This window comes from Sapajus apella, unplaced genomic scaffold, assembly GCF_009761245.1.
Source record: "Sapajus apella isolate SASKATOON/1434 unplaced genomic scaffold, GSC_monkey_1.0 scaffold32, whole genome shotgun sequence".
NCBI classification, from domain to species: Eukaryota; Metazoa; Chordata; class Mammalia; order Primates; family Cebidae; genus Sapajus; species Sapajus apella.
In genome coordinates, this window is record NW_022436972.1 from 7,273,764 (window position 1) to 7,287,810 (window position 14,047).

At 34.6% G+C, this 14,047-nt stretch overlaps 1 protein-coding gene across 1 annotated transcript; it reads right to left on the bottom strand.

Moving 5' to 3' along the window:
• Window positions 1–980: 980 nt before the first annotated feature.
• Window positions 981–5,752, bottom strand: LOC116562210 (nucleolar protein 56-like). The gene is made up of 2 exons (XM_032294344.1): window positions 5,726–5,752; window positions 981–2,125 (listed from the first exon to the last, which is right to left on the bottom strand). The coding sequence occupies exons 1-2, from the start codon at window positions 5,750–5,752 to the stop codon at window positions 1,730–1,732; spliced, it is 423 nt and encodes a 140-aa protein (XP_032150235.1). The 3' UTR covers window positions 981–1,729.
• Window positions 5,753–14,047: the final 8,295 nt, after the last annotated feature.

The following is a 14,047-nucleotide window of genomic DNA, read 5'->3' on the forward strand; positions in this document are numbered from 1 at the left end:
TTGAGCTCCAGTTGACATTTGGCTTGGCACACCATCAAGATTCTGGATGTTTGCAGTTTTAGTTCTACAAATTCCTTTCTTCTAAAGATTGTTCTTAGGATTACTCTCCATGTTTATAGAATCCTGTAAGAAAAAATTTTAAGGAGGTTTTTTTCATATATAAAGAACTTCCCTTAGTCAATAGTTCAAGTAAATTAATGACTGTTACATCAATAAAAAAAAATTTTTAACTGCAATCATTTTAAAAATTGACATAAAATGTAAGAATATTCTTAAATATTAATAATTTTTCCAAAGACATTTTTGCTTAGTGAAATCAGCCACAGTAAAGCCTAAGGGCTTGACACTGTAACTTTAAGAACTAAATGTTATTATAAACTCTCAAGATAAATTATAGAACTACATTAGCATTTTCTAAAACTTTAAAAAGCAAAAGCCAGATGTGTTTATATATTTATTTTAATCGACAAATTAAAATTGTATATATTTATGGTGTACAACGTGATGTTTTAAAATATGTATACATTATAAAATGGCTAAACCAAGCTAATTAGCATATGCATGACCTCAAATATTTATTTATTTATTTATTTTGTGATGAGAGCACTTAAAATCTACTCTCTTGGGAATTTTCAAGTATGCAATATATTAGTATTGATTGTAGCCACTGTGTTGTGCAGTACAACTCCTGAATTTGTTCCTCCTGCCTAACCAAAACTTTGTATCCTTTGATCACCAAAGGTGTTTTATTTTAGTTTTTTTCCATCATTATTTTCTTAAAGACAGGGTCTCACTCTGTCACCCAAGCTCGAGTGCAGTGGCATAATCATAGCTCACTGAAGCCTTAAATTCCTGGGCTCCAGTAATCCTCCTGCTTCAGTCTCCCCAGTAGCTGGGATTACATGTGCTTGCCATTACACTCGGCTAATTTTCTTTAGTTTTTGTAGAGACAGGGTCTTGCTATGTTTACCAGGCTGGTCTTGAACTCCTGGCCTCAAGTGATCCTCCTACCATGGCCTCCCAAAGCACTGAAATTATAGGAGTAAGTCACATTGGCTGCCTCCAAATGTGTTTTAAAGATTGAAATAAATATTGAAAAATTGAAATAACAAAATGATATTCATATAGTACCACAATAGTCTTTTAAGCCTTATGATTTCAGCCCATATGTTGTAATACTGGAAAACAATTTATAAGACTTTATTTTCGAAGGTTAACTATGCAAGTAAAATTATTTTAAAATATTAATATATTAGTATAAAAAGAATCCTAAAGTTTCTAACTACAGTAAAAGTTATTTTTAAGAAGGTTGGATAAATTTTTATCAAATGCATGAAATAAGTTTGTCTTTACTAATTCTTCCCATTGCTTGGAAGTCTTCCACATCTCTCTATGTCCAAGTTATCTAGAAACCTCTATCGCAATGTTCTGTCTCAGCATATTCCGTCTGGAGAAAGTATCAGTTCTGCAGAAGCAGGAAAGGTTGGAGATGTACTAATTTTGCTCACAGATTATCAGAGGTTGTTTTTGGTGAGGGGGAATTTAGAATAAATCAACTTGTACATGAATCTAGCACTACCAAATACTAGCTACCTAACACTGAACTTAATTTCCTCAAATCTTTATTTAAATTAAAAAAAATTTTTTTTTATTGGGGAACACAACACAGGGTGGGAAATGTCACCTTGGGTTATGGTATGTCCCACCTCCCACAGAATGTCCATTTGCATTAATCTTCCTGGGCTGCTTTATGGAACTTTTTCTTCTTCTTGGAGCTGCTCTTGCTGCCAGCAGCCTCTTCAGGTCCACTGCTGACCGGCTCCTCTTTGAAAAATTTCCTCTTTTCCTTAGAGACACTTCTGTTGCTTGAATCTTTGGAGTCATTAACTGTTTCCTCCTTGGGTAAAGATTTCTTCCTCTTGGGAAGACTCGGGCTGCCAGCGGTCTCTTTAACATCGCTACTCATCAACTCCTTGGAAAAAGATTTCCTTTTCTTGGGTTTGGAGAAAGAGATATATAGGTCTTCCATTCCATTCTCCTGAGGAACCTCCTGGGACTTTTGCTTTTTCTTCTTTTTGAGTTTTTCACCCGCCTCCTCACACTCCTCTGGAATATTCCCGAAGTGCTGGGATTACAGGCATGAGCCACTGCTGTTGTAAGTGTATACTATGCTACAACGAAAAGTATTCTTTTTCAAAATTGCATTTGCTGTGCTCTATTGCTGGTATATAGAAATACAACAGATTTGTCTTAACTGATGTTGTACCCATAAATACTTGTAAGCCTTCTTATTAATTTTATTAAATATTTTATTAATTTTAAGTATATACATAGTAAAATATGCTTTCCTTGGGAACTGTCTTTGTAATCTTATGTCTGGAACTAATGGCAGTTTTGTTTCCTTTCTATTCCTTGTACCTTTATTTTATTTTCCTTACGACATTGGCTAGGACTTCCAGTCAATATTGACTAATGGTTGTCAGAAGTGTACATCCTGATCTTATTACTGGTTTTAAAGAGAATGCTTTCCATGTTTCTTCATGTAAGTATAATGCAGTTTTTGGTTCTGTATTAATCAGGTATTAATAGTTCAATTTTATAATCAAAATTTTAAGAGAAAATACGTTGAATTTTACCAAATGCTTTTTTCTATTAAGATGATCAGATTTTTCTCAATTTCTTAATTTATTAATTATATTCATTAATATTATAATGCTAAACCAACCATACATTCCTGAATTACATTATCAAAGTACCCTTCTAGTTTTTAAGATTGTTTATAATAAATGTTATAATAAATAACATTATAAGTAACATTTAAATGTTATATTCACTATGATAAACATGCCCTTTACATAGACTTATCAATTAACTACAGTAATAGATTTATAATTATTACAATAATTATTACAATTATTAAACCATCCTTATGCTCGTGAGATCAACTGTGCCTGGTTGCGACAAGCAATTCCTTTCAATTCTATTGAATTTGGTTAGCTTGTGTTTTCTTTGGTATTTTTGCAGCCATGTTCATTGTTGTCCTCTGTTAATTTTTCTATCAAGAGGATATGTTTCATAAAATAAATACGGAAGCTATGAATCCTTACAAATAAGTTATATTTGTAATATATAACTAAGCACTTGGCACAGTAACTGAAAGAGGGTGAACACCCAATACCTATTTGTTAAATGATGACTTAATTGCTTATTTCGATGGCTTTCTCTGCCTGTTTATTCCCTAGGACCATAAGTTTTAGTTGACTTTTATAGCCACCATACCAAGAGAGTAAAAGAGTAGTTAGGAATGCCAGTTGTAGAGCTAGAGCTCTAGGTTCAAAGCCAGGCTCTGACACAAGTTGTGTGACTACAGACTAGTTGCTTTTTCTCTCTGTATTTAAGTTGCCTCCTCTGTAAAACTAGAAGTGGTAATGCTTTGTACTCTCTGGATTGTAAGGAGTTTATAAGGGTAAACCTCTTTTAAACCTGTCTGGCGCATTCTAAGTGATGAGTTAATATTAGCTATTATTGTTAGTACATGACAGGTAAATTAATAAAATAATAATGAAAATGTAAAGATAGAGAACAGGAAGATAATACTTGCTGTGCCTGTGGGCTGTCCTGAGGATCATGTGATGTGAATTTTAAATGACGACAGTGGTTTGAAGTGTTGTTTTTAGAGCCATTACAAATGGGGAGCCCCAGTGGTCAAAAGAAGAGAACTGTTTGCTTCTTTGTCAAAAAAGTGACACAGCTAGAAAAATATTTTATTAGGTTTTCTTCCTTAGTAGAATTTTTCTCTTATATGTTAACCTCTTCTATATTATTTCAAATACATAGTTTTAAGAGTTTAATATCTTTGTACTGCAAAATAAGTGACAAGAATTTTCCATCAAACTTCATTGCTTCTTGGATATAATCTCTGATTTTACAAACATTTTCTTTTTCCTGGGTCTTTAGCCATTGCTTACACTTTGTAGTTCATATATTATTCAAACAATACTTCTTCATTTGTTCCTTTCCCAGGCTCCTTCCCCCACCCAAAAAAATTTGAAAATGCTATCCTTACGGTCATTCTGTAAAGTTGCTATGATTAGGTAATAGTCTACTACAGTCAACTTTACTGATATAATAAACATTGAATAGTTTACTATATTCAACTGAGCAATGAAAGAAAATCAATTATGAATTACAGAAAGCCAATAATAAAGTTATCTTCCTAATCTTTGCCCAAATTTCACATGAAGAGAACTGAGGAAAAAATTTCTGTTAACATATTTCTATGTATGCAAATACAGCAAAGAATCAAATGGTGGACTCTCCAAGCCAGGAGAAATAAAGAGTTGATTCCTTTACTCATTCTGTTCTTTTCAGAATAAAAGAAAAAAACATAAAAATACAGATAGGTAACCCCTTTATTTAAAAAATTCTAGGACATTTCTAACATAATTATACAAATTTTAACTTTACATGATACTTAAAATTATAGCATGTCATTTTAAAATTTCCTGATTTACAAAGAAGAAACTTACTCAAATGATTTGGAAACGAAAGGCCATCATGTTTCTAGAGGAAAGCACATTTATCAAGAAATATCCATATTTTAAAATATTTGGAATACTATTAACAATCCATTAACTGACCATTAATGTCCAACAGCCATAAGTAATGTAACATTATTTTTTGGTCCCAAATAAAAATGAAATGAGCTGAATGTCTGAGCCTAGCATAGACTGAAAGTTGTCTTTGCCATTTATTCTTCAGGTAGTAGGTTTGTCCTGTATCTCAAAAAAGAAGTTTGTGTAATGAACCTCCAGAGAACATTCAAAACATGATGAAGTTTAAACACGTATCAAAGTTTTCCCCAGCTAAGCTAATATACATTATAGTCTACTATATACTCTACACACACACACACACACACACAGATATTTTTTGAGATGGGGTCTCCTCTCTCAGGCTGGAGTGCAGTGACACAATCATAGCTCACTGAAACCTCAAACTCCTGGGCTCAAGCCATCCTCTAGCTTCAGTCTCCCAAGTAGCTGAGACCATAGAGTATGCCACCATGTCTGGCCAACTTTTTTTTTTTTTTTTTAAATTTTTGTAGAGATAAGGTCTCACTATGTTACCCAGGCTGATCTCAAACACCTGGCTCAAAGGATCTCTTGTCTCAGTCTCCTAAGTCCTGGGATTACAGGCATGAGTCACCACACCTGGCCCTGAGCTAACATAATTTGAATTGAATTTATCTTAAACAATGTTTCTAATCTCAGATGTTCCTATAACTGAGACTAATTTATTTCACCTGCTATATTAGCAAGAAAGACACCACATGATTCCACATCTGAGAAATAAAAGGCCTTCCAGTTTTTCATTCTTCCTAGTGCTGGATACAAGATTTCTGTTTTTGATCATAGTAACTATCTCTTCAGTGCTTATATTTAGGGTAGTGAAAGTAGGCTGCTGCCTAAGTTCATATCATGATTCCTCTGCTTGCTATATAGGAAACCAGTAATAAAATTTATTCTAATTTTTGCCAAAATTTCACATCAAGAGGGTAACTTGTGACCTTAGAGAATTACTTAACCTCCCAATGCCTTTGCCATCTCATTGGAATTAATGGGGATATTAATAGAATTTACTTATAGGGTTTTATTCCTGTTTTATTTTTTGGCTCATATTTTATACAAGATATTGATAAAGCTTCAGGAAGCCAGAGATCTACCTGTGTAATGTACTTTATAAGAGCCATGATTATGCTCTTTCTGACGGGTCGAGTACTGCAAAAAAAAGAACCAGAGACCGAACATAGCAGACTAAGAAAGTTAGCGCCATATTGATTGAAAAATCCAAACACCTCTTCCAAATCCCATGATGTGTTCTGTTGAAGATGCATAGAAATTAACAGAATAAAACATGAGATGTGAGAACACAGAATGTGTGTTCTGATGATTTCCAATTCTACTTAAAAATTAAATATGCAACCAGATTTTGTAGTTTTATGCTTTTATTTTCACTTGAACATAGTTGATTTAGAAATCTGAATCTTGTTCCTGAACCCAATGGTGTTACAACAAAGTGTATCTTTGGAGCCCTTAATTCCTGTCTCTTCTCATTCATCATTTATTCATCCAGCCAGTCATTCATTCACATGCCAAGTGTTGTCCCAGGACTGAGGAAACAAAAATAAATATAACCTATTTTCCTAAAGAACTCTAATCTAAGGAGAAAGGGTCATATAGACAGATACTATCAAAAGTATTTAAGCCAAAGTACATAAAAAATGATATGGGAAAAAAGACAAAAAAGCAAATAATTCTGCCTAGGGGAAAAGGAAGTGTTCATAGAGGTGGTAACCTTTAAACTAAATTTAGCAGGAAGAATAGCAGTATTTTAGGGGAAGGGAATCCCAAAGGCATGAAAGCCCAAAAATAATACAGCATGTTCAAAGAATAGTGAGGATTTTATCTAAGTCCATCTGATGGTGCCTAGGGGGTACTGGCAGAAAATCATCTGTAGAAGGTAAATGGGGAACCCCAGGTAAGAAGCCACATATTAAGGAGTTTGAAATTTTGCTGTAGGTAATGGAAACCCTATGAAATTTTTTTATTGATGTTTTTTACAACTGAGAAAATGAAAAAAGATAAGGAGCCTACATAAATATCAAAGAGTTAAAAAAAAAACATGCATAATAACTGCTGGTATCCCAACATTTAAAATTTGAACTTAATTCTCCCTTGTCTCTGCTCCCGATATTTTGGTGAATGCTTCTTCAAAATCTTATTTTTATTGTGAAATAAAGGAGAAATACAGAAAAGCACACAAAACACATGTATAGCTTCATAAATTAAGGTGAACAATCTTCTAACTACTACAAAGTCAGGAAGTCAAACTTTGCAAGAACTCCCCCAACCGAGATCCCTCCAAATATCCCCTATCAATGACAATTCTCCTTTCCCCCAACTATGTCACCATTATTGTGGCTCTTACAGTAATTATTTCCTTGCACTTTTCATTGTTTATCACTGAGATGCATCTTTAGGTATTCATGTACATTGTTAGTCATTAAAGTGTAGTCCTGCCCTTTTATACATTTTTTGATGTGTTTTGTCTTTTCAATTGTAACTTATTTTTGTTATAGTTTATCTGTTGAAAAAAATCCAAGCTTTCCTAATCTGAATTTTGCAAATTGCATATTCAATAGCACATTTCAACTTTTTCTTGTCTTCTGTTTTTCTGAAAACCAGGAGCTAATTAAGATTTGGGTTTAATCCCTTTAACGTAACTATAGGTAGTGTTGTGTGCTTCCATCAAGAGGTATATAATGTCTAGCCGTCTTTCTTTTTAATGATATTAGCAGGTAGTCATGTGAAATACCTACCTGTATTCATTCATTAGGGGCTGCAACACAGTATTATGTTAATTCTTTTTCCATCTATGAGTTGGAATATGTTTATACAGAGATATTTTCCCTCATTTACTATTTGACTACACAGTGTTACAGTCATATAGGAAAGCAGAATACTTCATCCTTTCCTTCATTTATTAGTTTTCAAGGTAATGAATTGGTTCTCTATTGATATGGTTTGGCTGTAGCCCCACCCACGTCTCATCTTGAATTGTAGCTCCCACAATTCTACATGTTATGGGAGGGATCTGGTGGGAGGTAATTGAGTCATGGGGGCAGGTCTTTCTTGTACTATTCCTGTAATAGTGAATAAGTTTTATGAGTGATGATTTTATAAAGGGGAGTTTCCCTGCACAACCTCTCTTCTCTTGTCTGCCACCATGTGAGACATGCCTTTCACCTTCCACCATAATTGTGAGGCCTCCCCAGCCACATGGAACTGTGAGCCCATTAAACTTCTTCCTTTCATAAGCTGTTTCAGTCTTGGGTGTGTCTTTTTCAGCAGTGTTGAAAACAGACTAATACCACTATTATGCTCTAAGGGCAATCAGCTGTTTTTTAAAAAAGTATCCTTATGAACCATGGATTTAAATATATTTAACAAGTTTCAATCTACTTCAATTATTCTTGTGAATGACATTCAACTTGTTCTATTCTTGGCCAGTGGGTGCCTTGTCTGAGACCCTGGTAGTGTTTGATAGCTTCCTTGCCATAGTATGGCAAGCTGTTCTAGATTCATCTTGTATATTTTCTTCCTTCAAGTTTCTCCTACAAGCCCTGGTTTCTTTAAATAAGAAATTATCTATCTCAAGAACACAATCCAAGCAATAGGGATAATCATTACCACTAGGTTGGTCATTGTTTCTAAGTGTTTCCAATGGACATAAAGATAGGAAGAGAAGAGTGGTGAGAGAGAGAGACCTCATTAGTTCATATCCAATACTTCCAATGTAAATTTAAGACTACAGGACTTTTACTTAGTCTCTAATCTATTGTATCTGTATCTCTTTTCTTCCAAACTGAGAATCTTGGTTTTCAAGGACACAGACAATGACAGAATTAGAATATCCCATTATTACTAATTCGTTTATCTTGTATTATACACATAATAGTCTCAAAATAACAATCTTAATGCTGCCACCAAGAGTACTGAAAACATTTGCATTTGCTGTCCCCATTCTCTCGCCCCATCTTTTTAGCGATTATAAACTATTTTCTCTCTCTTAGCCTTAATTAGCCTTAGTTCTCCTATAAAGTCTCTATTGCAGCTCAGCACAGTCCATAGGCTGTCACTCTGCTTACTTTACCTGAAGCTCATTCTCTTGCAGACTCTTCAGAAAGATCTCATAAGTCCTTGTGACCTTTTCCTAAAAAGTAAGTTTTGCTGGACACAAAATGCTTGGCATATACTTTTTTTCCCTTGAGAATCTCAACTATGTTACTTTATTTTCTTTTAGCAGAATGAATTGCTATTGAAAAAAAAAATTGAAGTTTAATTATAATCTCATAAATCATGTGCTTTTTTTCCCCTCTAAATATTCAAAGGATTAAAAAAAATTCTCACTCATAGGCGGGTGTTGAACAATGAGAACACATGGACACAGGGAGGGGAGCACTACACACGGGTCAGTTGGGGGGAAATAGGGGAGGGAGGGTGGGGGGTGGGAAGCTGGGGAGAGATAGCAAGGGGAGAAATGCCAGATGTAGGTGATGGGGAGGAAGGCAGCAAATCACACTGCCATGTGTGTTCCTAAGCAACAATTTTGCATGTTCTTCACATGTACCCCAAAACCTAAAATGCAATAAAATAAATAAATGGGAAAAAAAAATTAAAACCCAGTAATTGTGGTAGAATATCTTGATGTTATAATTCTGGGTTGATATTTTTAGGTGTATGGTGAACTCTTTCAATAAGTAACTTTTAATCTTTTTTCAGAAAACTTTTCTTGAATTATAATTTTTAGCATTCCTTCTGGTCCCTTGATTCAGTTTTCTTTTATGGCTGTGCTTATAAAAATTTTTTCTATCTTGAGGTCTAAAAGCATTTTTATCTTTGTCAAAGCTATAATGCTTTGACTTTTACTTGTATGCTATCAATATACCTGGGATAGTATGTATACAAAATTCCTTTCATGAAAACAGGAGAGAAATTTATGTCATTTGGGTATAATAAAAAAGTTGTACTTCTGAGCAAGTGTTTATTTGCATTTCATGTAATTATGAACTAATCTGATTCATATCTGGTGTCTAATACAGATACGAGGAATCTAAAGGTGTAGCAATGGTCTTGTAAAATTACTGTATTTCCACACACAATTGGGTCAAGGAAGTCCAAATGGTTCTGGTGGACCAGATCACCTTCCAGATGAAGAAATCAGCCAAGAAATTTCTCCAAAAGGACTGGGGCAATGGGATCCCAACAGCAAGAACCTGGGTGGGATGAATGTATCAGTCAACCACGGCTAAATGTTGGCTTAAGTTCTAAGCGGCCAGTGGGGAAAAAGGCAAATCTGAGAATTGTCACTGGAGATTCCAGGCAGAGGAACATAAAGAGGTACTTTTATAGTGTCAGTCAAAGCCCCAAGAATGCCAGTTCCAGATTGTCAGAGTAGTAACCATGCAAAGCTGGGTCTTTTCCCAAAGTCCTTTCTATGTGGTAAGTCCCCGGAAGATAAGACACTGTAGATAGCAGACTGGATGAGGAGCAACAGAGCAAGATAGAAAACAAGGGAGAAATCACCCCATAGGCCTGCCCATAGCAGGTCTCAGCAATGGCAAGGAGCTTTAAATTAGGTAACATTATGGAGCTATGTGATTTTGGTCTGAAAGTTCTGAATATTTAAATGAAACTGTTCTTGTGCCAAAAGGTAACCAAAGGAGAAATCATTCAAAGTAGAAAAGAAATATTTCTTGCACATATTTGAAGAAACAACAGTAAGAAAAAAACAAAGGTTTTTGTTTACCCTATCAAGTTGATTCCATTCAATAAAAGTATTGCGTCTGGTAAGTAAGTGGATTTATGCTTATATAAATTGAAAAAGGCTAGGAAGTACATGGTGAGATCACATGCAATTTAAACCAAAGCCTTTGTTTACAATTTCATGGTATTTGATGTCAATAAAACTTTCAAACACCTGAGCACTTCTTCCATGGAGACTTCCCCAGCCATCCTGATCATGCCTGTGAGGACTGGATATAAAGCTCTAGGCACATGCTCATCCCTTAACAAATGCTGAATGTTATTATGTGTTTCTCTGCTCTCACAGCACGCTTTATCCTAAGATGTTTCCCATTACACGAAATTGTCTCTTTTCTTCAATTACTCTCAAAGTTCCTAGAAAGGAAGGAAATATCTTATACTTACTTTATGTTCATCAGAATACTGGTCAGAACTTTGTGCTTAGAATTTTTCAAAAGTAACTGACAACTGATCAATAAGCAGAGATAAGTGAAGTGATAATATCACAATAGGAATGCTCTGGGGCAAGCAAAGAGAGCCTATTAGCAACCTTGAAATCACTCTTTAGTAGCTGGGTGTGCTTTTCACTTTTTCTATAGTCTCAGATTACTCATCAATAGAATGTCTATTTTATGTCCTAGAGTCTCCTACCATAAAATATTAGGTCTTTACAAATTATTTTGAGTTACCAGAGTTTTAGAATATCTTCTCTGGAATGATACTCAAGTTCAGTGAGAGCAACATGACCTAACTGGATGATGCACTGCTCTGTGTCAAGTTTCCGCTAAGTAGTTTAAGAATACTGAAGAAATAAGAGAGAGAGAGGTGTGTGTTTTCTGTCTGGTTTTAAATGTAATGCAACAGGTAGCCTTTGAAATTCAACATTTTAAAAAAGGTCTCTTGCTTATCAAATATTTAACTTAGTCATGTAATCCTTGTCTTAGAGATATTTGAAACCACATGCTTTTTTTCATAAATGTATTTTGTGATCATGTACAGTGTTAAGCAGGAGAAAAGGAACTTTTTCTAATGTATGTTTTACATATAGAATGCACTGTTAAAACACTATTAAAATGATTATACATTTCAGTGGCCTTTGTATATATGTAACTTCTTAATCTAAGTGTCTAATATACGCACTATGAGATTAAGGATTGTGCCTATTTTAACACTATTTTATAAAAACTTATTTTCCTCTTATTATTCAAGTTATGGGTATCTACCATCCAAACTATTTATTACAAATGAAACATTAACCCCAAAGATGGAAAGTAGAAAAAATTAAAGTTACCATTTTCTTGACGAAAGAAGGTATGTCCAAATTCTGGACATAATAAAAAGAGAACTGGGCCAGGCGCAGTGGCTCAGGCCTGTAATCCTAGCATTTTGGGAGGCTAGGCGGGCAGATCACCTGAGGTCAGGAGTTAGAGACCAGCCTGGCCAAGATGGTGAAATCCCTCTCTAATAAAAATACAAAAATTGGCTGGGTACAGTGGCTTACACCTATAATCCCAGCACTTTGGGAGACTGAGGCGGGCGGATCACAAGGACATGAGTTCAAGACCAGTGTGGCCAATATGGTGAAACCCCAACTCTACTAAAAATACAAAAATTAGCTGGGCGTGGTGGCGCACACCTATAGTCCCAGTTACTCGGGAGGCTGAAGCCGAAGAATCACTTCAACTCAGGAGGTGGAGGTTGCAGTGAGCCAAGATCATGCCACTGTACTCCAGCCTGGGTGACAGAGCAAGACTCTGTCTCAAAATAAATAGATAAATAAAATAAAATTAAATTAAAATACAAAAATTAGCCTGTGTGGTAGTGCATGCCTGCAATCCCAGCTACTCAGGAGGCTGAGCTAGAGAATAGCTTGAACCTGGGAGGCAGAGGCTGCAGTGAGCCAAGATCATGCCATTGTACTCCAGCCTGAGCGAAACTCTGTCTCCAGAAAAAAAAAAAAAAAAAAAAAAAAGTTTTCTTCATTGCATAAATCTGAATACGAGTAGCCAAAGATAAAAGCAAAAGTGTTAAAAAGCACTGACTGAAAATTTTAGCCCCACGTCTTCATTTAAACTTAATATTGATGATTTCAAAGAAGTTTAGAAGAGATACATACAAATATTCTTGAACTATAACAATTTCAAATCAATTAAGTAAAAGATATTTTGTATTTTAAGTTTTACCACAGATAAAGGCAATCAATTAAAGACAAAATTGTATTTTAGTAACTTAAAAATACAACTTCCAGGAATAGATGAAAGAGAAAAGCATCAATTAACTGTTTTGATTTTCAAAATAACTTAATTGTATTAATTAGAGATATAACAAAGTCCTGCTCCAAAGGAGGAGAAAGTTCTTAGAACATGTTGGTTGTTTTGCACCAAGGTCAACTTTATTTTGAACATAAAAACTTATATCCTTTCTCTTTACACAAAAGCTGAAATAAATATGTTCTAGCCCTCAAATGTGGCTATTTGTGTTTTGGGGATAAAGGGGACTTTGCACCCTTATTTATGGCTTCTTCTTGTTTCTTTACAATAACCCTATTCAGGGAAATAAAAGGCACATTTGTTTCACCAATGCCATCTAAGCACATTATAAAAGGCAAGATGACAGTCTGAAAATCTATACTTAAATTACTGGAATGAAAGAGGACTGAATGATCCCTTACAGAATACACAGAGGTCAGACTTAACTCCCCAGCTAGTCCTCATCATGATCTGGAATAAGGGCATCAGTGATTTTTGAGACAGGAATAAAGCAGGGTTATGGGAAAGCTACTCTAGATTTGACATTTCATTTTCTGTGTGTGCATGTAAATAAATTAAATATACATGATTGTCAAACCTCAGTGATACAGTTAGAGAACTGAAGACTCAAAGATGGAAAATAAAACAGTAAAACGGTGAAGCAAAGCGGAAATGGCAAATAAATTGTATTGGCCATTATTTAACATGCCATTATATCATATGTATTTTTAAAACCAGGATTTATGAAATTTAGTGTAACATCATTTGACTGTTTCATCAATAACTTTTTAACTGTTCCAAGCTGCATTTCTTTATTCTATAAGTTAGGAAAATGAAAATGAATCAAAAAATAATAAAGAAAATGAAGTTCGGGAAATAAGAGTATTTGATTCTGAAATATATTCTCCTATCATGGAAGAGTTTCATAAATCTGAGAATGTTGTAATATTACTCAGTCCATATTTACTGCACAATGATTATGCTCTCTTGATAGGGTAAAAATTAGATAAACATTAGGGATGCATACGAGAGTTGACTTGATAAAAACTGAAGCCAATGTCTTACCTTCAAGGGGTTTACAACTCTCTCTGGGCTAGCACAATCTGAAAAGCAGAATTAAAAGGGAAAAACTGGCAGATTGCTCTTTTAATGAACACTCAACTATTAAAACAACCTAGTTTTCCTCTTTAAAGAAAGAAGAAATTCCTTCTGCCACCTTACTGAACAGAATTTCCCTGTGATGCCTGATGACAGCCTATCCTCTGTAAAAGTCAGACTTATTATTAATACACTGGAGCAGAGTTCAGGTTCCATTTTGTCATACAGTCTTAGTGAAACTGCCTCATTATATTGTTCTATCAGTTTGTTCGTAACAAAATTCCCTTGCTATTCATATTAGAGCTACTTTATATTAAAATTTTATTCCACCTT

Coding starts and splice junctions, on each gene's coding strand:
- LOC116562210 (XM_032294344.1), bottom strand. CDS start 5,752: ATGGCTCTTATAAAGTACATTACACAG. Junction 2,126..5,725: donor TTATAAAGTACATTACACAG/GTAGATCTCTGG, acceptor CTGTAATCCCAG/CACTTCGGGAATATTCCAGA.